At 41.5% G+C, this 24071-nt stretch overlaps 1 protein-coding gene across 2 annotated transcripts in view; it reads left to right on the forward strand.

The window, feature by feature from the left end:
* LOC125890468 (EGF-like repeat and discoidin I-like domain-containing protein 3) overlaps positions 1 to 24071 on the forward strand; it is a 149661-nt gene that overhangs the window by 106895 nt on the left and 18695 nt on the right. For both annotated transcript variants that reach the window (XM_049579133.1, XM_049579134.1), the window contains exons 6-8: positions 567 to 722; positions 1842 to 1986; positions 2146 to 2330. In XM_049579133.1, coding sequence (XP_049435090.1) covers positions 567 to 722; positions 1842 to 1986; positions 2146 to 2330 — 486 coding nt within the window. The remainder of the gene's footprint in view (positions 1 to 566; positions 723 to 1841; positions 1987 to 2145; positions 2331 to 24071) is intronic.

Here is a 24071-nt window from a genome sequence, read left to right on the forward strand (position 1 = left end):
GGAGGGATCCTTTAGAAACCATCATGTTGCTGCCATCAGTGATGTGGCACTTTAGTACTGACTTTAGTTGTGACCATGCAGTGCACACACCAACCTAATTTGTGAGAGGAAACTATGTGGAGATAGGTGCTCCTCTGCTGGAATGGACTCTTCTAGTGTCCTGTCAGTGGCAAGGCAAACGTTAAACTGGTGTGTAGATAACAATGATCCTGCTTTGTGTGCGCTAAGCAGGATCTATGGAAACATTCATCACTTTCCTCTTCCTTAGCTCCCTCTTTTCCTCTCGGCTCTCCAAGCCACTTTACATTGGCACCATATTGACAGTCTGCACAGGGTTGACAGACTGGATCTGGAGTGTGAGGATTGATTAAATGTTCCATTTGATCACAGACTTTCTGAATAAGATGGATGGCCCTGACAGAAAAGATACAAGACGGGGACTTGATTCCCATGACTTGCGTGCACACACTGCTCGTGCACGCCCACAAACACAGATGCACACATTGAAACTGTCTAAAAATGAAGCAATAATTTCTTGATTTTGCCTTTTTTTGGTAAATCCACAGATAAACCTGCAGAGGAGGATGAGGGTCACGGGCCTAATTACCCAGGGTGCAAAGCGTATCGGCAGCCCAGAGTACGTCAAGTCTTACAAAGTAGCCTACAGTGATGACGGGAAGACCTGGAGAACATACAAAGTCAAGGGCAGAGATGATGATATGGTGAGTACACACATGTGGGCACACAAACACATACACACCCGTTGTCATCTCTCCACTTTTTCCCTTTAGTCTCTCACACTGTAATACACAGACAAAGATGCACACATGCCCGCACTCGCACACATGCGCACACAGTGACAAGAGACTGTGCACTCAGTCAAGGGCAGGGTGGAGGACGTGATGAGATGGCTTTTTAATTAGCTCGCACACACCGGGCCCATCTTGCTGCCCCTTACCCCCCTCCACTTTTATGACTTCTAGATTGAATTTTTATACTATTTGGGGATGAACAGCCACCAAATAGGCCACACAGCGTTCTATCATTCCTGACAGCAAACCACGGCTGTCCTCCATTTGGCCGAGCTCCGAATGACCCCGACTTCCAAACTTCTTTTCAAATTTATTACATTGAACAATGAGTCCGGACTTGGATTTTCTGTGATCTCAGCTTTTTTTTTTTTTTTTTTTTTTGGTATTTTTCTTTTTAGGGTGTAGTTGTCAGTCAAAATTAGGCATGTAGAAAGCAAGAATGTGCATGATTAAGTGTAGATAAGTAGTGTAAATTCTGGGGTGGAGATTGTAACCATATGAGCAGACTGGGTTAGTTACCTGCACAGTAGGACCTGTCAGTGTGTCCGAGGTTGTCACATGCCTTGATCCTTGACCTCATGGAAGTTGGGGATTTTCGCTAGCATTGACCTGTTGCCACCCAGTGACAGCTCTCATTTCCTGTACCGCCTCTGCCTCTCCCCTGCTTTCACTTTCTCTGTCGCCCTCTCTCTGAGCCTCACACATGCAGTACATCAGTCATTTAAATCAGAGAGCTGCTGTCAGACTATCTCAGGTCATTTGGATAAAACTCTCCAGAAGGTATAGCGATATAATTGGAGCACTAATTTAAAACACACCACTGTTCTTATGAATTACGGGCTCAAATGGTGCGAGAAATTGTCTATTTTTCCCTGTAATTCTAGCTCATTGATCTTGAATGACAGCAATTTGTTGAGTGTGGAGTAGACACTAGAGACCGCGCCAGATAGACTGCTACATTAGGGCAAAACTGATCTGCTTCACCATCCTCCCCGCCCCCATCTGCTGTTATTTCATCCCCTGCAACAGATTTTCAGAGGAAACGTCGATAACAACGCTCCATCAGCCAACTCCTTCACCCCTCCCATTGAAGCCCAGTACGTGCGCATTTACCCCCAAGTCTGCAGGAGGCACTGCACCTTACGCATGGAGCTGCTCGGTTGTGAGCTAACAGGTGAGTGAGCTGAGCAGGTTTCATCCATCTGTACACACAAATTAATCATGAAATGATCTGAAAATCCTTTGCAGTGTGCCTCCTGCATGTTGTGTCATGCTGCATATTTTATGCAGTCAGGAGGGTTGGAGCAAATCTGTTTGTTTTTGTTGTTGCCAGGCTGCTCCGAACCACTAGGAATGAAGTCAGGCCATATCCAGGACTACCAGGTCACGGCCTCAAGCATCTTCAGGACGCTCAACATGGACATGTTCACTTGGGAGCCTGGGAAGGCCCGCTTGGACAAACAGGGCAAGGTCAATGCCTGGACAGCTGGACACAGCGACCAGTCGCAGTGGCTGCAGGTAAGATGTTATCTGTCTCTAAATGTGTTATCTGTTTCAGCTACTGTAGAAATTCAATCAGTATATTAGCAGAGAAATAAACAGCAGACAGCCCGCTTCTTGCAGATAGCTGGTTTTCACTCCGCTGAAGGATTAGCTCTTACCTCCCTGGCATAGTAATTGATGGCGTGTACATGGTAATGAATGCCAATGGATTCAATTATATTTCATAGGGAAAGACCTCATTGATGTGTACAGTGTGAGTTGTGGAGGAAGTTACATCTTAAAAACCTCGCTCTATTAGCTATCTTTCAGTATTATTCTTAGAAACAGTCAGTAATAGGTAGTCTCTTTTTTTTTTCTTCATGCCAGTCCTTTTGAATCTAACACCCACACTGCCTCTGTTGGAAGAGTTTAGCCCTGTTATCTTTGGCTGCAGCCCAGGTTTTCTATCTCTATGAAAACAGCCAATTCATTTGTTTTCATTACAGTAACTGATGGCTGAAAATGTCTCCTGAAAGGGACAAGACACATCTCTAAGTGAACGTTTACACCCGAGTCTTTCTGCTTAACAATATGTGAGATTGATGGAAGCCCCCGGGAGTTTAAGATACATATCAATCAGACTCAATCATGCCCCAGTATGCCCTCACATATGGCCACGTATATTGGATTTTTTTTTTTTTTTTTGGTCTTTTAAGAAAAAAGCCATTAAGCGCTCTTTGCTTTTAGAGAATGAAACCACGTCTTACTTCAAGCTGTAAAACTGATAGCATAGAAGAAATTGTGATGTGGATCATCTTCTCAGGGAATTGAAGATCAGAATGATTTCTTTGATTTCTTGGCCTCTAAGCTGCACTCGCTCCACGCGTACCGCCTCCCTGGCAGTGACACAGTTAGCGCTCTGTAGTCATGCTGACTTGTCTGGCCGTTATTAGATTGGCCGGGTCTTGAGTCAGATATGTTTTTTATTACGCTGAAAGCTTTTTGTCCAGGGTGAGCGTATGCAGGCCTGTGTGTCGGAGGAGACAGGTACTTAGGCAGGCCGCATCCAGGCCAGGGTGCTCGGCTAAGCAAAATTGATTGCTGTGGGTAAAGGAAAACTTGTGGTCTCATATTACATGCTGTGCCGGCAGGAAAGGGGAGATACTATACAGACGCAGTGAGAAAATCAATGGCTTCCACTGCCAAGGACCATATCTGCGCACAGAGACGTCTACAATATCTGGCTTTTTAAAAGCAGACATCAAGAGTTATACACTGATAAGTGCTGCTCCGCGTTAATACGGATACAGCTGTTGGAGCTGACCACTTTTTTTATATTTAGTGATCATCTTATATGCATTTGTTAAACTCCCACAGTCAGTGTCGTCTTCATACCGGTTGCCATGGAAACTAATTGATTTTCAGTGACATTACTGAATGACTTTAAACCTAACAGATTAATGGAATTAATCAGCCCTAATGACAAAATAAGTATTCCTATTAATCAGGACTCCTGCTCTGGTCCGCAGTGGAAGCAGTGGGAAACTCTTTACAGACATGAAATCAAACTGGATTCCCTGATGCACAGGACTTGACAAGATGTCGTTTCAGTAGCAAACAATGGAGTTGGGAGCTGACAGATTTGTATCCTGCGCTACTTATTTATCAAATAACCAACCTAGCCTTTTGACAGGAAAAAAAAGTACATCATAGTAACTTTATCATTATTGTTTTTGATGTTTTTATTTATGTTAGTGATTGTTGTTTAGCTAAAGTTTAGACTGAAAAATGAAGCCATAATATTCCACATATGGGTGATATCATCTTGCACTAGTGATATCATTTGGAGCCAGAGTCTGTGAAGTGGAGTCCCTGCCCATACACCTGTACAACCCAATAGTGAGCAACACTGCTGATTGCGAACACAAGGACTGACCCACACAGCTGTCAATCATGCCGACTCCCCCCCTTTTATAGCGTTTATAATTCATTACAAACACCACCACCAGAAAAATGAACATTTGAACATACATCAGCATGATAAGAACAATCTAAAATACCAGGAACCACCTTTGGGAAAAAATTATTTGATGTGGACTTCCATGTCCCATGTTGGGTGCGGGTTTTATGACAGATACTGCAGCCAGCCACAAGGGGGCCATAGACATGTTTTGGCTTCACTTTTGGGAAGCTGTCATGTTGTCCATCTTTATTATACAGTCATTACATTAAACATGTATTATAGCTGGTGTCTTTTGTAGTTTCCCTACGAATTCTGTCTAAATGGTGACATGAAATTCAACACTACTGACTCAATTTAACAAAACATTGACGGCTCTCTGGGTTAAAATGACACATTGTTCTATGTCAATCATAGGATTACACAACTCAAACATGCAATGAATCATTTGAATGCTAATTATTTGATCATCAAGTGGAGAACATGGTTTTAAGTCGATTAAATACTTACGGAGTGGAAATTCTGTGCCGCAAAAAAACAGTAAAATCTTCATCTCAAAAACACCAAGAACTGGACCTGTTTGGGGAGTACCCAAGCTAAAGTTATTCTGGCCTGGCAGGAGATAAAATTACACAGAGGGAGACCGAACCAGAATCTTTCAAGATGTTTTCAAGAGAGGAGCTGAAGCTGTCAGACTGAGCTGCCAAGTGTTCCAGCTGGCATAAGCTGATTAGTTAATTATGCACATTAACATGTCCACATAGCAAAGAGAAATTGCCAGAGAGACAGTAGCTACTTTTCAATTTCACACTGTCCCTGTCAATGCAACACATGCACTGCAGATTTCTGGCGAGTTGCGCTCCAGGACTGTGTAGAGGTTTTTTTTTTTTTGGTGGATTACGGTAAACATTCCTCAGACAAAAAAAATCAACATGGTTAGAATGACGTGATTGTGTCTCTTCATCTCGCATCTCTTAACTGCACTGCAGTCAACAAAGTACTTAGAAAGGATTCACTTTCCTGGATCACGATGTTGAATGCTGAATCACATCTCATGTTGTGGGTAGCACTAGAACAGGTTCCAGGCGGTATCTGTACTGACAGGAAGTGAAGATTAGGAAACCTTAAGTACTAAAGAGAATAAGTGCTCTGATAAGAACATTTTAGAGGCCATATTTTAACTTGTGTCCACAGTAATGACATACCGATATAGATCTTAGACCAAGTTTGAGAACATTATCTTGAGAACATAAACAGCTGTTTGCCGTTACAAGGCTGCAGAGAAGTATTGCAAAGGGAGTGAATGCCTTTGGACACAACACCTCCATAGTTAAACTTTAATTTTGTAGTGTATAAAGTTTATCCTTTTACAATTAAACACATTTCACTTAAAGAAAGAGAACATTTCCCAGATGACACAATATGTAGTATTGGAGTTAAACAGTCAGTGGTGTTGTGTCTTCACCGATCTGTCAAGGGACTCATAATTCTTCCACATGTAAAGATATCAGACTAATAGCATGCTTGAGCTGGACATTGGCAGGTTGACAATGTGCTGTTATTCAAAGTGAGTGAAAGGACCGCAAGTCTCAAATTACATTCTCCAAAAGAACTTTAAGCATGTTTTCTCACACCCTTATAAGCTCACAAATCCCCGTGGCAAAGTGGCAGAAATAAGAAATAGTCCTTGAGTTTCGCTTTGGTCGGGTGCCATCTTTAAGCTTTGTACACAAGATTAAACAAAATACTAACCCTTTAGTTGAGCTACAGTAGAGTGGCTGTTTCCAGTGCCCCCGAAGATAGTGCTGTGCAGACACTTCACTACAAAGAGATTTATCACCAAAAGCACTCCACAGTATACTCTCTATACTTAGCTGTTGTTTTCCTTCATAGCAGAAACATTTTCTTTTTCTGCTGCTGATCCAAACAAGCAGTTTAGGTGCCACATGCTGCCATTGTCATACTGTTTAGGTACAATATGGTGTATGTTGGTAGAATAGTTCCCAAGGGAAACAAGCAGAACAGGTTCATAATATTTTCAGATATTTTCACATTGCTGCAGCTCACGTCTTTGTTTCACGTTATTTTTAGTCGCCTTTTTTATCTTCAAATTTGGAAAGAGTTCTCCAGTAACAGTAGTGCTTTTGGCTGTTGCCTTCCACTGTCTCCACTATTTTCCCATACCATCACTGGGAGTTGCATTTAGTGGTGGGAATCTCTATGCCCCTCCAGATTCAATTCAGAGGGCTACGATGCTATAATATAAAGATTATCAGTGCATTTTGATGCTTAATTTTTATGGATTTCTACACCAGATTTTTCTCACTGGGTGTCTTCTGGCTACTTTTAAAACATAGTATAATTGTGATGACCCATGATTAAAATAAACAGATTAATTATACTTCTATTATCTTTTATTAATGCAAAAATAGTAACAAAAGGAAAATGCATCATTGAAGCTAAATGCCTCAATGTGCTGGCTTTTACATCGGGGGTTGCCAATCGGATTGTATCCATCTGCAGCTACTCACGCTCAGCCATCCTTACCAAAACTTAAGAAGTAGTGTTAGAACGTGAACACAATATACAAGATTTAGCCTGCTATCACAAGGAACTTACAGCTTGATCTTACAGAACTGTAACAGGCGATCATAATGCCAAGAATTGGGTTTTAAATTTCTGATTATTGACTTTTCTACATTGACACGTAATCCATCAAGAGAAATTTGTGATGTATCTAAGAATGAGTTTTTCCCCAACCCTTTTAATGACAAGGACAAACCTTTGATACACATCTGCAAACATGGCCAACTGTGTAATCATAAACACAGTACCATGAATGTGCAATTTAATTCAGCCCAATACAGTAACCTACCTAATTCCACAGAGAAATCATGTACATCTGTGCAGTAAGTAATGATGTGTTGAAGTTTTTTTTTTTTTAAGTATCATCCCAACATGCAATGTACAAATGTGGTCCGTAGACATTGATAAAGCAAAATGTGTCGCTTAATTTGCAACTTGTTTAATTTATTTGTAGCCTGGAAAGGTTACAAAACAAGCTATGAAAGTAATTCCGTTCTGCTGGTTCATTTGTTATCCCCTGTCTCTAAGGTTTTCACACCCAATTATCTCCTTAAAGTGATAAATATGTGTGGTGTGTGGCTGTGGCACCCTGATAATCACCTCTGCCTCTGACGATGCAGACTGAGCTCAAAGTTGGATGTGAAAACTTTGAGAGAACTACAGTAGCACCTGTGCAAATGGAAATTCAGCTGATGTGAAATCCAGCTCACAGGTTGTTATCGTTACACATTAGTCACTTAGGTATCTGATCAGGTAACGTAAGTCATCATGGATAGGTAGAGCAAAAGCCTGCATGTTATGTATTACATGCATTATTACTTGTGTTAATTGCATCTATGAAATGAGTCAAATCTGTTTTAAACACAAATTCTATGAGCGTGTTTACACCTGGTGATTATCTTGGGTAATCAGATCACAGGTGGACAGCTTTAATTCAGTCTGGTTCACAGCTGGCTTTAGAATGCGTCTCCACATGCGTCTTCAGTGGGCTCTTAAGATCTGATCTCACTTCCCTGCTGTCAGTGCAAATAAAGAATACCCACACTTAAGCCCCTTTTTCAAAGCACAAAAAAACCACTAACACTTGCTCTCATCTGGCCTTTTAATGTATTTGGAAAGGTTACTTTGGCATTCACACCCGGGTCACATAACTCTTCAGTAGTCATGGGTATTTAATGGCTCTGGCTCTGATAGGTGTTGATGGAAACACAACACCTGTGTGAACTGTGCTAATTTTAGCCCCTTAACCAGCGAGATGCAATGACGCACCACCACAAAGCACCATTTGTCTCCACCCAGGCAGTGCTCAAACATCAATAAACATTAGTCAGCACAGAATTTGAAAGAGAGACTGAATATGACAGAGATATATTAAAAAAAAAGTAACCACTGCAAAGTTTTTACAGAGCTCCATGCTGCTTTCTACTGTTTACTAACCTGTTTTCTGTTGAATGTGACAGGTATACTGACAGTGGGAAAGGAATCTATTGCCTATTTTAAGTGGGTTTGCCTGTGTTTAAAAAACTTGTATACATGCGCTAATTTTGTGAAAAAGTAGTATTAAACAGCCTTTACTAGGCTATTTAAAGAGATAAATTCTTATTTCATTGTAGAGCCTGTGCAGCGCATTGATTCACAGCCCTTCCTTGCCTCTCTCTCTGATTATAATGAGACATGCGCACCCTGCAGTCCCTGCCCCTCCCTGCCGCTAGGACACTTCTGCCAAGGAAGTGTGAGCTTTGCTCCAGGGACAATTGGTGAGAGTTCGCCCGCATACACACAGCATCGGGGCTAAGTGTTAGCATCACACAGCTAACGGTAATTAACGGGTTTAACATCTAGTTAGAGATGTTTCGGTGTCTGTGTGAGTTTCTTGGGACGGTTTAACAGCTGCTGCTGCGTTCATTTGTGCTAGTGAGCAGACATTAAACTGGCCGTTTGCAGGCCCAAAAGGAGCACGGCTGTGGGGACATTCCTTTACCAATGCATCTAACCGATAGCAACAGAAAGCTTTCTTAACTGGTGGGTAGTCAGAAAAGCAAGGATGTCAGCTGCACAGGAGGACTGTCAATGTGGCCCAGGACACATCAGTATACACACTGCTAAAAGAATGTGGTCATATATGACCCAGACCACCTCTGACTGTAGTCTGAATGATTGGATCTCAAGTCTCATTGAGGACACCTTGACTGCATTCACACCTCTACTTCGAGCTGTCTACTTGTGATCGAATCACCCAAGATGCATGTTAATACCAGGTGTAAACAAGGCCTGAAGTTCTACACTAATAACCCTCCAGTAATTAAATAGTAACCATTTTTGTACTTGAGTGAACAAATATTGATGTTTACATTGTATTAGACATTGATATTTAGATTGTTTTGCTAACACTGTTTGGTGTGAAGCACATTTGGGCCCAAAAGAAAACACCAAGCAGCAGGAAGGATTAGAATTTAGCAGGGTTTTTTTAATCAAACGCAGAGTAGGAAAATCTCAGGAACTTGGGTAAATGTCGACTAGCATATGCAGAGCAGATCACACATAACAATTAAGCAAATGACTACTGCGAGAAAGGAGGTTTGCATAGGCAGATGCTGATGAGGTAAATAGCGGCAGCTTAGCAGCTAAGGCACTGCCTGCACAAGGGAAAAAAGAATCTCTCTGCTGGAACACGCTGGAACAAGGAGAAAGCACAGTGGGAGACTATAAACCCAGATGGGAGAGAAAAAAGACAAGTAGACAGACATAAGTAAAGTGACCTATCACAGTCACAGCTCTTTCAAGCCTGTCGAGGGCCCCTGCTAGTGTTATTTCTCCAGCACCAGTTTAGCTGCATACATTTCTTTATTGCCAATAACATAGTTTATTTCCACTGGTGACAGTCGGTTGCAGAGGCATGCAAAGGAATTGAGTTTCTGATTATTCAGGGTAATGGTGGTACCCTCATGCTGAATGACTACCATGATGGTGAGGGTGGATCAATATACAGTAGGTGCCATGATGAAACATGCTTGAGCTCCTCAGACACACTGTATAGGCCTCAGGAGTGCATGTGAATAATGTGAATCGAGTGTAGGAATAATAAATGGCACTGCCATAACAGAGAAGTTGTTACTGGTAGAAGTTGGCAGTCCTCGCAGCTGTGTGACAGAACTGGGTTGCAGCCATTTGTTTCCTGACTTTGCTGGCAAAATCCATCTGTAGCTACAGTACATGGCCACCAAGGATGATGAAGCTCAGCAATGAGGTGGTCCGGACACTAAATTCACACTTTTTGGATTTGACAAAAAACTGATTCTCCCCCACTTAGGGACCTTGGAGAAGTGCTGAGCTAACCTTGCATGACAGCTGGATTATTGTGATATAACAAGATCACATTGAAATCCACCTTTTTCAGCTTTGAGTTGGGTGTTTGTGTTTGGCATCATTTTAGGAGCTACTGACAGTCACAGGTGTGGTTTAGATGTGTGTGATGACATGGAGAGGCAACCGTTTGTGCAAAACAACAGTGGCGTCTTCTAAAGAGGTTAGCTTAGAGACTGCAGTAGCATTTGTTATATGCTCTTTTCCCAACTGCCCCATGGTAGACAGTGATCAACCGATACTTAATCCAATCACCTCTCATGTATTTTTTGAAGCGCCTGCCCATTTCTAATGGCAGCGTCTCAGATGTTTCTGTATAACAACCCAGTAGGTGCAGTAGGTTAATGTTGACCATGGTCTTGAAGGGACCTGGAGAAAATAATAGTCATCCACACACACAAAGACGAAGAATTAGAACATGTCATCAAGAACATTGTTGAATAATTGCGAGATGATTGGCACACAAGCCAAGCTTTGACATTAGATAAAAGGCACATGATGGTGGCTCTTTTGATGGGTATAGTGTGAGAGAGACCTGCCCTTACCTATGAAGAAGAACCAAGTGCCAGCAGGCAAAGTGGAGAGATGGATGAACTCTGTAGATAGTGCTTTTTCAATGTATTTCTCCATGGGTATCATTTTTGAGCCTGGAAAAGGGTGCAGTCAAGAGTAGGAGTGCATGGCAGAATGATATGATCTGTCATGGGCAAAAGTGGTTACACAATGTTTATTGAGATGACAGATTTGCATACTCAGGGAACACTACAAAGGTTTGTGGAACCCCTCAAGGTCATGCAGATACGAGAGCGTACTACCTTAGCATACTACTGACATTTAAAAAGGTAGCACTGGCTCTTAACCAGCTAAAAATCCCCAACAGAGAAATGTGAAAGTCCCTAAACATTGTTCATCCCTGGCACTGGCTTCCACTTGAATTCCTATAGGTCAGGAGGATATGCTTAATTGATGGTCCAAAGCTTTATAAATAAAGCACTTCTTGGATCCAGAGTCCACCGGCACCAAGGGGGGTGGCACTGGTTATACCAGAGGAGACTGCAGCAGGCTGAATTTCAGATGACACTCTCGTCATGTTCAGACTGGGCACAGCACAGGCTGCACCTCAGATGGATGCAACCCAACACTTGATCTGGGATCATCAATCTTGTACTGCCCAGCTGCGTTGGGTCACCTTCTCCTTGTCCTGTGAGTGACAGAGCCTTTTCTGTCTCATTAATCTGACCAAAACAATTGCAGACTAAGATACTGCAGCAGAGCTAGCAGAGCACATGCTGTAGATAGACGGTAGATATACACATACAGTGTAACAGTAATGAGTGGCAGTAGGAGGTGAAGCGCTGGATGCATGGAGGGACTTGTGTTGGTCAGATGGGAGCACACAGGAACTAAGGAGGAGACAGGTAGAGAGGCGGAGGCAGATGAACAGCTGAAGTCAGTGAAATGTATTTTGCAGAGAGCAAATATTTAATGAAATCAATTTTGCAAAAAGCATCATTAATGGATTTCACTTTTTAAGTGTAGCTTTTACTGCTCTCACAGTTTCTACATTTGAAACAATAATAAGTCAGATCAAATAAATGTTACAGTTCCGTAGAGGAGCATACCATAGAGTGGGAAAGTGGGGCCTGGCCCATCATGGGGTCCAGATCGGTGTTTGCTTTTAGCCCGTGGCCCCCCATTAAGTTTCAGTTTTGGCCCTCCAAGGGAAAAAGTCTGAGCGTCTGAGTCATTTTACTTAAGTGCACAGACCTCGCATGATAAACTACCTACTTTATCATGGAGATGAATTCACATCAAAGTTCATTTCAAAAGTAGCAGTTATTGGAATAGGAAAATAAAATAAGTGCTGAAAACCAATGTATTTGGGTATTTAGTAGTGTTGCTGATGGATTCAGGTCCAAGTCTTGACACAAAATATTTCTACATATTGGATCATAAATATGCGACTGCCCTCTACTGGTTTAAACTCAACTATTCATTTTGCTATTGGCTGATCTGGTGTCAGGTGACCTTTATGGTGCCTGCTTTCATTACCAATGACTGGGCATGTCTTAGCCCCCTGCTGATGATTTAATTTCCAAGGAAGAGCCCACTCCTGGATGTAGTTACTCTTTAAATTATTCACAGTTGAAAGGGTGAATCAGTTTCCATGTCAATGAGGTGCCTCTTTTATGTTTCAAATTATTTTTTATCATCTTTTATTTGCATTTATTGTCTTAAAATGGCCATTATACTATAAGAATTTAAAAGTGTGTTTTATTCAGTTGTGTATTTCAAAATGTGCTCGTGAATTGCAATGGCATGAATTAATACACTGCGGAAGTAAATTACCCCGGCTGTTTGCCAATGTTTCCTAAAGCATCAATGCATGTTGACACTTCACATAGAGCATTGTCCCATGTGGAGTAGAAGCTAGAAGGAACAATAAGTAGACGTAATGCAAGATTGATTCCCACTCAGCGCCTGTGAGCGTGCATTTGTTGTAATCAAACCGGGTATTATCATTACACCAATTTTGTCGAGCACAGCTTCCTAATCAAATCCCTACCTCAAATACAGCGCTGCTGACAACAAACTCTATTTCTTTTAATCAATAGAATTAGCTGGGTGTTTGTTTCATCCATCCACAGAGGAGAATGGCTTTAATTTGTCCCATTGAAACTCTCATCTCTTCTTGAGTGTTTATGCAGCAAAGATGAAGCGTGTCCTTTCTAAAGACAGAAAAGCTGCCTCCGAGAGAGTAAAGGCATTGTAGCATGAAAGGATTTAAGAGGGATTTTGATCATCTGGAATAGCAATGATCATGTCTGTATTTCAAGAACAAGAGAGTAGTACTTTGTTGAAATTACTTGCATGGGAAAATGGACAGCAAGAATTTATTGGGAACTTTCAAGGGTGAGACGTCTTCGGCGTCCTTCAAGCTTGATCCCCCCTCAATGGAAAACACAGTCCCTACAACCATGAATTGTTAGGCAGCATACAGAGGCTATCCTCTTAAATCCTTCTTTTTTTTATTACTGTCATACTATATTGATCTGGTCGAGACTAGATAAAGGCACTTGTCCCGCAGATTTGACTATTCAAAGTTCTAATCACATTAGATTCATCCTTTATTCTACCGGCTGCTCAGCTTTTTATCATTATTTGTCCTACTACTCTACACACAAAACTGAATCAATGAGAACAGCACCTGCAGCCAAGTTTTCTCACTGAACTAATTAAAGAAACAGAATGTTAGAGGGACAACGTCTCCAGGTGGTTTCTGTTGCAATCAGCGAGAAGCACACAACCATTTAGCCACAGCTGTGATGCCGGAAAATAGTATGAAATGTATGAACACTGGCTCGAGCATACCTTCTAATCTGCCGGGCTGCATCTCCCCTTCCGTGCATGTAAATTTTGTCTTGATTCAGCCTTCACAGGAGTTACCGTGACAATATTAATTATCCGACACAACGTTGGTAGGATTTACGCATTCCCAACTGAGCCAACAATTCGTCAGTGTAAACAACACCAAGTTTCATTCTGACATCCATTATCAGATATACAGCTGTGTCTAATATAACTGCATCACATCCTCTTTTTTTTCCTTCCCTCCACAATTTGTTAACAAAATCTGAGTTATGGCACCGCACACTGATACGAAGCTCTGAAGCCAGGATAACAGATGTAACCATGACTGCAAATACCTCAGCCAACACTTGCTTTGGCAGATGTTCCAGCCCAATTTCAGGAAGGCAAGATCAAATTTGCCCCGTGTAGCCATGAGTGCATGATTATAAGACTTGGCAGGTTTCTTTTTTTGTTTTTTTTGAATGTGGAAGATCACATTAAGAGGGATTGTTGTGGATCATTATCAGACTTCTCTAGAGAAGCATGTCAGATGGGACCTGTCTGATACTGGATATCTAACTACTGGCTACCCATTTAGGGACTCTGTCATATTACAAAATGTGCTTTAATTTGAGAAGACATAAATACAGTGTGTTGGTTCAAAAAAACATTGCCGCCAGCTATTGCTAATTTGATCATCTTGAGAACATTACCCAAGAATTCAAGGAGAATTTTCGAAAGAATCCACACTAATTTGAAAACATGCCTGATGTAAATTTCATTAAGGCATTATCATCAGAGCCTCATTTTAATCCTGTCCAATGTGGCTCTATTTTATTCAATTTCCCTGCAGCTAGTATGCTGATTCAATTAGGTCCCAAATGAAGTTATGGAAGGGATGGTAAATCCATCTGCTTCCCTGATTCAATTGGGTGGTTTTTAGCGTCCCCTCCCTATACTGTAGCCTTAAATGTACAGGTCTGCTTGGAACCTGTGTAATGTTACTCTTTTGTTTTCATTATCCAAGGGAGCCATCTTATCCTTCAACACCACATCCCGATCCTCATCTCCCTCTCCCTCTCTACCTCTGTCCCTCTCACTCCCTCTCAGCCAACGTAGGATGCATTTATCTGTTTTTATCTTGGGATGAGTGATTCATGAGTCTGCAGCAGCGCCTGCTGTAATCGTGGGATCTGCAGGAATTGTCAGAAGTGAAGGCGCCAGAGCTTAAATCAGTGCAGCAGAGACTGGGTCCAATGTGTTCTGCATGTGTATCTCATGGTTTCAGACAGTGTCTCTAAGCCGTCTCCTGACAAGCAGGATATCCTACGTTTAAATCAGACATCTTTATGTTGCGCACCCAGGAGAGTGTGGACTGCACTTAAGCAGCACTACTACATGCGGTATTATGATTAATTCAGAACGGTCCAAAGTTAAGCTAAGGTTCCATCGAAAGCATTGATTCATTTTAGGGTGAGTGTCGTATTGCGTAGACCACCTACAGTATGTCCATAAATGTTATCTATTTCCCAATTTCATGCTTCCCTTTTTTATTGCGTGTGAAGCACATCATCATGCTTTGTGTGCAGAGAGTGTGTGTGTATGCGCGCACACGTGTGAGAATTCCATATGAATATTTTATAGACCATGTGAGAAGCAGGAAAGGGAAGAGAGAAGCGAGGTATGATGAGCTGTAAGTGCCGCAGCCAGAGTCATAAACGGTTTTATTTTTAACTCACCTATTTGCAGGACCTTTTAAAAAAAAAAAACATTGTTAGAATTGGAACACTGAATTTTAGGCCACTAAATCATTTCACATTTTACACTCGCTGAATATTCCAACAGAAAGCATTTTTTTTCCCTCCAGCATGAATTACAGATTTGATTTCAGACGAGATCACACAGGGAGACAGACTACTTTAGATTTTATCAGTGAGTAAGTGTCCATCACATGTCTAGTCACAGTGAACATTAAACAGAGTGTGAAATCCCCAAAGTCCCTTACTATTGCAGTGTCAAGGCTATTTTTTACGCATATAGATCTGAGTCTCTCTCTTCACTCATGCTGACATGCTATGCAGCTCGCTTGTTCTTTAGATGCTGTTCACCTTGCTGTAATGGCTCCAAATGATCAGACCACCATGGTTGATTTCCTTCCTGTTCCTTTTGCCATGGCCAGTTCCCTCCATTGGTTCATGCAACCATTTAGACTTAACTTGACATGCTGAACTGAGGCTCCATTTATTTTATAGCTGTGTGCTCTGAGTGGCCTATTAGAATTTCAGGTAGTGATGGTTGTGCTTTAATGCACTGGCTTTGATGGAAGGCTGCCTTTGTTGTGGAGGAAAGAATAGGAATTAAATATCAGTTTAAATGTGCACTTTCTATTTTAAAGCACTCAAGTTGTTGTGTTAAATTATAGATATTGGAAAGGATGTCTACAAAATAGAAAAGCTGACCATGCAGGTGTGTGGGATGTAAGCTTTCTAAACCAACTTTATTCAAATGTTAGCATTATAATTATATATAAACACAGCCTCAACTATACTTGAGGTTTTTTTTTTTTTTTTTTTACCAATTACCCAGTGGGATTAAGCAAGCAGCATTTGTCAAGCCCCTGAAAAAACATGACAAAATCTCCTTTAGAAAACCAGGAAGCTCACAGCATTGTCACATATGTCTACAGTATGTGTTCTACTGATAATAAAACTAAGTGTTTACAGCCCTGCTGCCAGTGGTGCCTTGAGCTATATGCTAACAACAGAATGCTAACATGCAGGTCTAATGTTTACCATTTTCATAGTCTTAATTATAGTATGTCAGCTTGCTAATATTTGCTTAGCTCTATATACAAAGTACAACTGAAGCTGATGGTATTGTTGTATGTTTGCAGGTTATGTTGTCACAACTTAAGAATTGGACACTTTAAGTTTTATCAATGTAATACACTACATGAACATGAATGTCTGTGCCATAAAAATAGAATGAGAGATAAGACTGAAATTAGTCTGTTTGCTGTAGTCATTTGACAGTTTGAAACCCATTTTTCTTAGTTGTTATGGTGACGACACATCAGCGGGGCTGTGTGTGTCACACAAACTGGTTTGAGAACGCTATTTATGCCAATGGTACACACTAAGCTGGCATTTTTCTTTTCTCTGTCTTTTTTTGATGCTCATCATGTAGCCTGGGCCTGTAATCACATTCAAAATGATCAATATCTGTGTGTCCTGGTGTGTTAAATGGACCTGCACTTGTATAGAGCCTGTCTAGTCTTGTGACCACTCAAAGCGCTTTTTACACTACAAGTCACATTCACCCATTCACACACACATTCATACACTGGTGGCTGAGGCTAGCATACAAGGCAACACCTGCTACTCAGTTTTTAACACACTCACACACCAATGGAACAGCCACCACGAGCAATTTGGGGTTCAGTATCTTGCTTAATGATACTTCGACTGGCCATTCACAAATCATACGATTGGTGGACTACTCACTCTATCTCTGAGCCACAGCCGCCCCACCTGGTGTGTTAGCGAGCAAACATTAAAAACATAAGAGAAATCTCACTGACATCTGACATTACAAACATTGATAACATGAAATATGATGTAATTAAAACCATTCATTCATTTTCCATAACCACTTATCCTGTTGGGGGTCGCAGGGGGCTGGAGCCTATCCCAGCTGACATTGGGCGAGAGGTGGAGTACACCCTGGACAGGTTGCCAGACTATTGCAGGGCTGACACATAGAGACAGACAACCATTCACACCTACGGACAATTTAGAGTCAGCAATTAATCTAACCTTCATGTCTTTGGGCTGTGGGAGGAAGCCGGAGTACCCAGAGAAAACCTGCATGTCTTTGGACTGTGGGAGGAAGCCAGAGTACCCAGAGAAAACCTGCATGTCTTTGGACTGTGGGAGGAAGCCGGAGTACCCAGAGAAAACCCACACTGACACTGGGACAACATGCAAACTCTGCACAGAAGGGCTCCCTCCTGGGATCGAACCGGGAACCCTCTTGCTGTGAGGCAACAATGCCAACCACTACACCAGTGTGCTGCAATTAAAACCAGCAAAACTTAATTCCTCTTTAGAAGCAAGGCAACAGAGAGCACAAAAGACGCCTCTCCATGCTTAATTCTACTCCCCTGCTCATATGGTCATCACTGCAAAATCTCACCTCAGCATAGTAAGTTCAAGACTTTCCAAGAGTTGGTTTACATGAACATTAGCGTATTACAATGGTTACAGTTCTTTGCAATGGTCGCTCTGGCCATCCTACTTTGTTGATTTGTAGAGGAACATCCATCCTACTCTCACTCTCTTTCTATGATCTGTACCAAATTTCATATCAAAACCACAAGTATTTTCCTCGTGGTTGCACAAGAGGAAAAGTCAGGGCATCACCAAGTCGATAGGATACATCCTCTGGGGACCATGAATGTCTGTATAAAATGCTGTGCCCAGTCATCAAGAAGATACTGAGATATTTGACTGGATAAATGAAAATTAGGATATATTAGTGGCATTAGATAGGAAGCCAGGGGATAACCAAAATCAGGATTTATCCTCAGGGCACCATTGATAATCTGCTTTAAAGTTCAAGGCCAATGTAGTATATTGATAGACCGTCAGACAGACATTGGCATCCTTAGAGCCATCCGTTACCATGGCTAAAAATGTGAAACTACAGTACTGAGAACTTCCTGTTTTTGAAAGAGATTCATTCTGGTCTTTGCAGATCACCTGAGGTTATCTACATGCATGCTCATTATGTGTCTAAGCATATACTGTGAAGATGGAGAAATGGCTGGTATTTTTAGGCAGAATAACAAAGCATTTAATTTCAGTTAGCTCATGTGCAACATTGCTTCATGCAAGTGTGCTAGCATGAAGACTGAAGTGAAGAGTAGGGAGGAGGGGATGAAGGGGGAGGACGTTCAATGCATAGCGATGTCCTTGCCATGTAAAACCGTTTGGCTTACAAATTTGTCTGCTTGCCACCATATTGCAATGCAGTGTGAGTCACAGCACGCTGCTTTTCCTGTATTTATATCCCCAGCATTTTGGCTGTAAGATGTGCCTTGACCAGCCAACCAGCTGACTCTCTTAATGTACTGCCAGAACAAGTCGTCCTGCTCTGTAACAAAGACATCTATCCTCCGGTCAGGACAGCTCATTCGACATGCAGATGCTTCTTTCAGCTGAGTGCAATTGATTCACATTCCACATTTAGCACTTTCAAAAACATTATATGCCTGTCAAATTTCCAGAAAGGGAAAATGTTTATGTTCATGCTGGAATGTGGTCAGAACCAAAGTGACCAGCCTGAGAAAATATGCGGCTGCCATGAGGGGAGTTTCTCTATATGACATCGCCTTTACTACCCTTAATGCTCCAAGGCAACTGAGTCACACTTCAGACTGTCTGCACACCTCGCTTTCTCTGTGTGAGCGCTCAGCAGGCATTTATAGCTTCTGACATCCCACCACCCCATGTGGAAACAACGGTCACAAAAGGTGTCAGAAAGAAGATTCAATGTGTAGCAGCATGTGTGTGCCACATAAAAGCCATACTGAAATTTAAAAGAGAATGTATTACTCTCGCTGACAGCTATAGTAAGTGACAGTGATATTTAATCAAACTATCACACCATCCTCAAATTTAGTTATACACTTTGAAACAGCTCATTCCACATAATTAACTTGTAACCCGAGGCACACACAGAAACCTGTTTGTTGTTTGTGTTTTATCATTTTAAAGAAATAGTTTTTATACATCAGGTAGGACCTGTGGGTTCATTTGTCGATTTGTTACAGAGGTTACAGAACATGCTCGGCGCTGCCTTGTGCGACAGGCTGCCCGAAGGTATAAAGGTGTACCTTCTCAAAATATTTAAATTTGGCCATCAGCAAGCTGTTGGCTCTCAAGAAACTTTTTTATTCATTTTGACCTGCAGCTATTTATAATCAGCACCCTAGATTTTGCATTTTAATAAGTCATTAGGGCTTCTTTGTCCAACAGGCTAAGTCTATGACAGACTACAGGCTGTTTGTTTTTGACAGTAATAAACAAAACAAACCAAATTAATGAATATGAGTTTCAGTCTAATTTGTTTGGGCGGGTGTTATTGCTGAGTAGAGTACGCCGCACCCTATTTCAGATCTGTTCATTTTCATTTTCCTGGCACTTTCTGTGACCATGTGCTTTCACACAGAAAAAGCCATACATGTCACATAACAACCTTTCAAGCTCAGCGAGGCTCTTCACATCTCATGGAATTGGCTTAGCCAGAGCTCACCTCTGTGTGGAATGGCACATTTTTAAACTCAGAAAGGTGTCATGACACAAACAGGCTTTTCTTTGCACTCAGTGGAGAAGTGCTGTACTCAGTCAGCCATCTGCCTGGAAATTGTCTGCCTTCAGCCTCATCTCTCGTTTTTGAGTCATTTTAGCTTTGCTTTTCGAGTTAAGGGGCTTTTCTGGAGATGGTGGTGTTGCAACAGCACAAAGTAGTTTTCTCTGGTGTAATACTGTGTTCAGGTGGCAGGCAGATCTGACATCACTTGTAAAAGTTCATGTAGATTGAGATCAGTCGGGTCACTGGTGGCCAAAAACACACTGAGGGGCTCTAGATTTTCCCTCCATACCATAACAGTGATAGCGTCTGAATATCCACCGTCTATTTACTCTGTAATAATTAGTATCAATTATAACATGGTTATTGGTGTGTCACAAAATTTGTTATTTTGTGTTAGTGAGTTACCTTTTAAAGGTCCAGTGTGTAGGATTTAGGGGGATGCATTGGCAGAAATAACACAAAGTGTAATAAGTGTGTTTTCTTTAATGTATAATCACCTGAAAATAAGAATCACTGTGTTTTCATTACCTTAAATGAGCCGTTTTTATCCACCTATGGAGCAGATCCTTATCCATGGAGATCGCCATGTTGTACAGCCATGTTTCTACAGCAGCCCAGAATGGACAAACCAAACATTGACTCAAAATACAGCCATTTGTATAAAAAAAAACACAATTTTTTCTTTATTTTATTTTTTTTTTTTTTACATGAAACTGATTCATTTAGTTTTTTAACCTGTTTAAATCACTTGTTCCCTTTGTTTTCGGCTCCTGGTAAAAACAGCCTAAATGTCTCGACCTAAAGTTATCAGAGATTAAAGGTGAGCGCACATTGGGCTTGCGGTCCGTCCCTGACATGCCAGGCAATATTAAAGAAACAGTGTTTAATAATGTGAAACTGCTTTACTTAGTGTTTTTACTGGTCTTCACAGTTTATGTAATTTTATGTCATGGTAATGGCATATGTCACAACACAATAATTGTTCTGTAAATAAAGAATTGGTTTAAAATAACCATACTTCATCACTTTGGGTTTTTATCTTCTTTTATTTGGAGTTTTCATACAAACAAAAGAACAACTGTCTCACATGAGACAACACTTCAAAAACAAAAAGATAAAAAAGTAAGACTAAAATTCTTCCAAAATTGAAGCTTTAAAGTTCTTGACAACAATATTTCCAGTGTTACAGGTTTTTGTATTTACAACTTTACCCTCCTAAATGTCTGCCCAAACACATTACCGTGCGAGGCAACTAGATTCTCAATATGATGCGAGAATCACAAGATCACGCGAGAATCCAGCCCCGATTTGCCACCTAGCTTGTCACGAATTGCTCCAGTGGTAGAAATAGTTTTGTCAAATCCCTGCCACTCACACTTTTATTACACATTTCTTGCATTGCACAGTGTATACTGTCATTTCACCCAAACCTATTGTGTGGTTTTCCATCCTGGTCATCAGGAGCTAGAAGATTTTTGCTTGAACCGCAAAGAACTAAACGTGCTCAGAACCCTGAGGACCAGGAGTCAAAAACATGAGCCTAGACTTTAAATGTCTTTTGTGCATGTATATGTAAATGGGCAGGTGTCTTTAACTGTGTGCCATATGGATTAATTGTCTCCATTCTCCTTTATTACAACTACTTTGGTTTTATTATCTAAATTGTAGTTTCCTCTGAATAAACATAACACTTACTGAACTGGAGGGAACAGCCATTTAGTATTGTACTATCACAAAGTTGGTGGGACTTAGAAGAGAAAGATTCAAAAACAAAAAAGTCAAAATCAAAGTAACTTGACTTCTCTAGTGTGGGTAACACTCTAGAAAGGCTAGATCCTACATTTCCCATAATGCAACCCAAAAGCATTTTTCATAAGACCCTTCATACCTCCTGTTTGCCGACTTCTTGTAAACACCACAACTCCAGTTTTTAAGACAGACTTTCTGCTAATAACATTGAGATTTTTAGCATGTTGTGCTGTTTCAGTGTATGATTAAGAAAGTGACCTGCCGTCGATGTTTTGAGACTTCCTGTTGAGAGAAGAGCGGTGAATCAGGGTGTTTTTCTCTCCGCAGCTTTAAGCTTTAATGATGGCTGCCCCGTTGTGGGCTTGATGGGCCATAACATTGTCCTCCTCATTCCTCTGTGAGTTGTGTGCATGCAATTCAGAATCTTTGCACTGTGACCTCGGAGAACATACAGAAAGTATGCATCTCACACACACACTAACACACACACATATCCCCAAGGCTTTGAAGATTAAATGAGTCTTCAACACATACAGTTAAATTAGCACAGCTGGAGGGAGGGTGTCAGCAGGATGCTATGTATGCAAGTGATGTATTTATAAAAAAAGAAACTGGACCTCGTTCGGCTCCTTATGAAGCTGCCTCTCGCTGCATTAATCACTTTATCCTGCGATGGCAAAGCCACTTCAAATAGGGACACAAGATTTGCACACCAACTCTCGTCTTAATGAGCAGGGGAGATGAGTGTTTGTCTGGCAGACGTGTGCAAGTGTTGCCCCTTCACATGCTGCCATCAAAGAGAAGTACAAATAAGTAATTGACCCTGTCTCCCTTTTGGATGTGCAGCTGTGTTGTTGGGAAAACTGCAGGCTTAGGATCTTACTTTTTAATCTCAGATACAGCAAGCGAAAATCCTGCAATTGATTCTCGTGTTATATTTCTTTGAAACAAGTATGCCATGAGCGTTCAGATATTGCCACAAAGACTTCACACACTCCTAGTTTGTCTGGGTTAACCGCTCGTGGAGGAGGGAATGGGGTTGAGAGTGTGATGGAAGAAAGAACATAAGGTGGGGGCTGGAGGAGAGGCCTTGCTTTAACAAGCTTATCTCGCTCCCTAATTCAGTTTGGGCCATCAAAGTGTTGAGAGCCGGCGTCGCTAGGGGCGGTTGTATTTTTTGACCGCTACCTGTGACAGCAATTACAGGTTCCCCTTCAAGCCTGCCTTTGTTTTTGTGGCAGACTTGACTGCTTGGGTAGAACGAGATTACCTCAACGTTCTGCGACTGGAGGATAATCAAAGCCTCACAATGCAAGGTGTCATGCCCCTCTAAATCAACCAAGCAGCCCCTGCCACTGTTCCTTTCTGCCCTCCTTTATCCAGCAGGATGCTGTGACATTATTGTAATAATAACAGAGCTGTTGTTTAAAGGTATTCCTATACATCACAGGAAAGTATTCCACACAGTCAGACACGGAAATGAGCATCACTTTACACCCAAATAGATGTAGAGGCTGCTTCCATTTAAGAAACTTCATAAATAGTGTATTCACAACAAATGAAGCATGCATACATACTGTGCAGCATTTGCATAATTGCATACCTGTAACCACAGCATTGTTAAAAGTAAAATTATGTCTGCACGCAAACTTAAATGCCTGTTGTCCCACTTTCATTTGCTTAACATCTCACAAATGGAGAACTGGGAGTTTATCCACTTGGATGCCTTTTTAGAAAGCCACGAGTTTGCTTTGTACTTGCTAAGGCATGGCTTTGTCTACATGTGTGTCAGGACCCGGCTCTTTGCCTGCTTATGTACACGGCAGGGGGTCTGCATTTAAGAAGACCTGTCTAATACCCAGGGAGCAGGCCTCAATCTTAAAGCAGCTGGAAGGAAAGAGAAGCTCTTGAGTGGGGTCTAAACATCATGAGAGATGTAACCTCTGAGTGAGCTTATTCACATCACTGCTCAGGAAAAAAAAAAAGACTCAGGGTTTGTAACATATTGCAGGCAATAAACGTGTGGCGCGATGTGCTGAGATGCACAGTGGTGTTCTGCAATGTGTCAAGACTGGGAGGTGGAATGAAACTGAGCCATAACTCATGCATTCAGTTTGTTTGCTTATTTGCTTAATCTATGCAGGGCTCCTTTTTAGGATCTGTCAGAGCCGTGTGACTCAGTATATGTTGGCCTATGACCAGGCCAATTAGTTTGATGTATGGTTGCCTCAATGTTGTGTATATTCAGCAAAATGAATAAATCTGCATGCGCATGTTTTTCTCCCTTTTGCTCTCTCTGTTCTAAATTTTGCCACTATCTTCCCATGTGACGGCAAAATGCCAAGTCGCACACTGTTTTTCATCCTGTATTGACGGCGAAACGGTGCTGCACA

This window comes from Epinephelus fuscoguttatus, linkage group LG6 (assembly GCF_011397635.1).
Source record: "Epinephelus fuscoguttatus linkage group LG6, E.fuscoguttatus.final_Chr_v1".
Lineage (NCBI taxonomy): Eukaryota > Metazoa > Chordata > Actinopteri > Perciformes > Serranidae > Epinephelus > Epinephelus fuscoguttatus.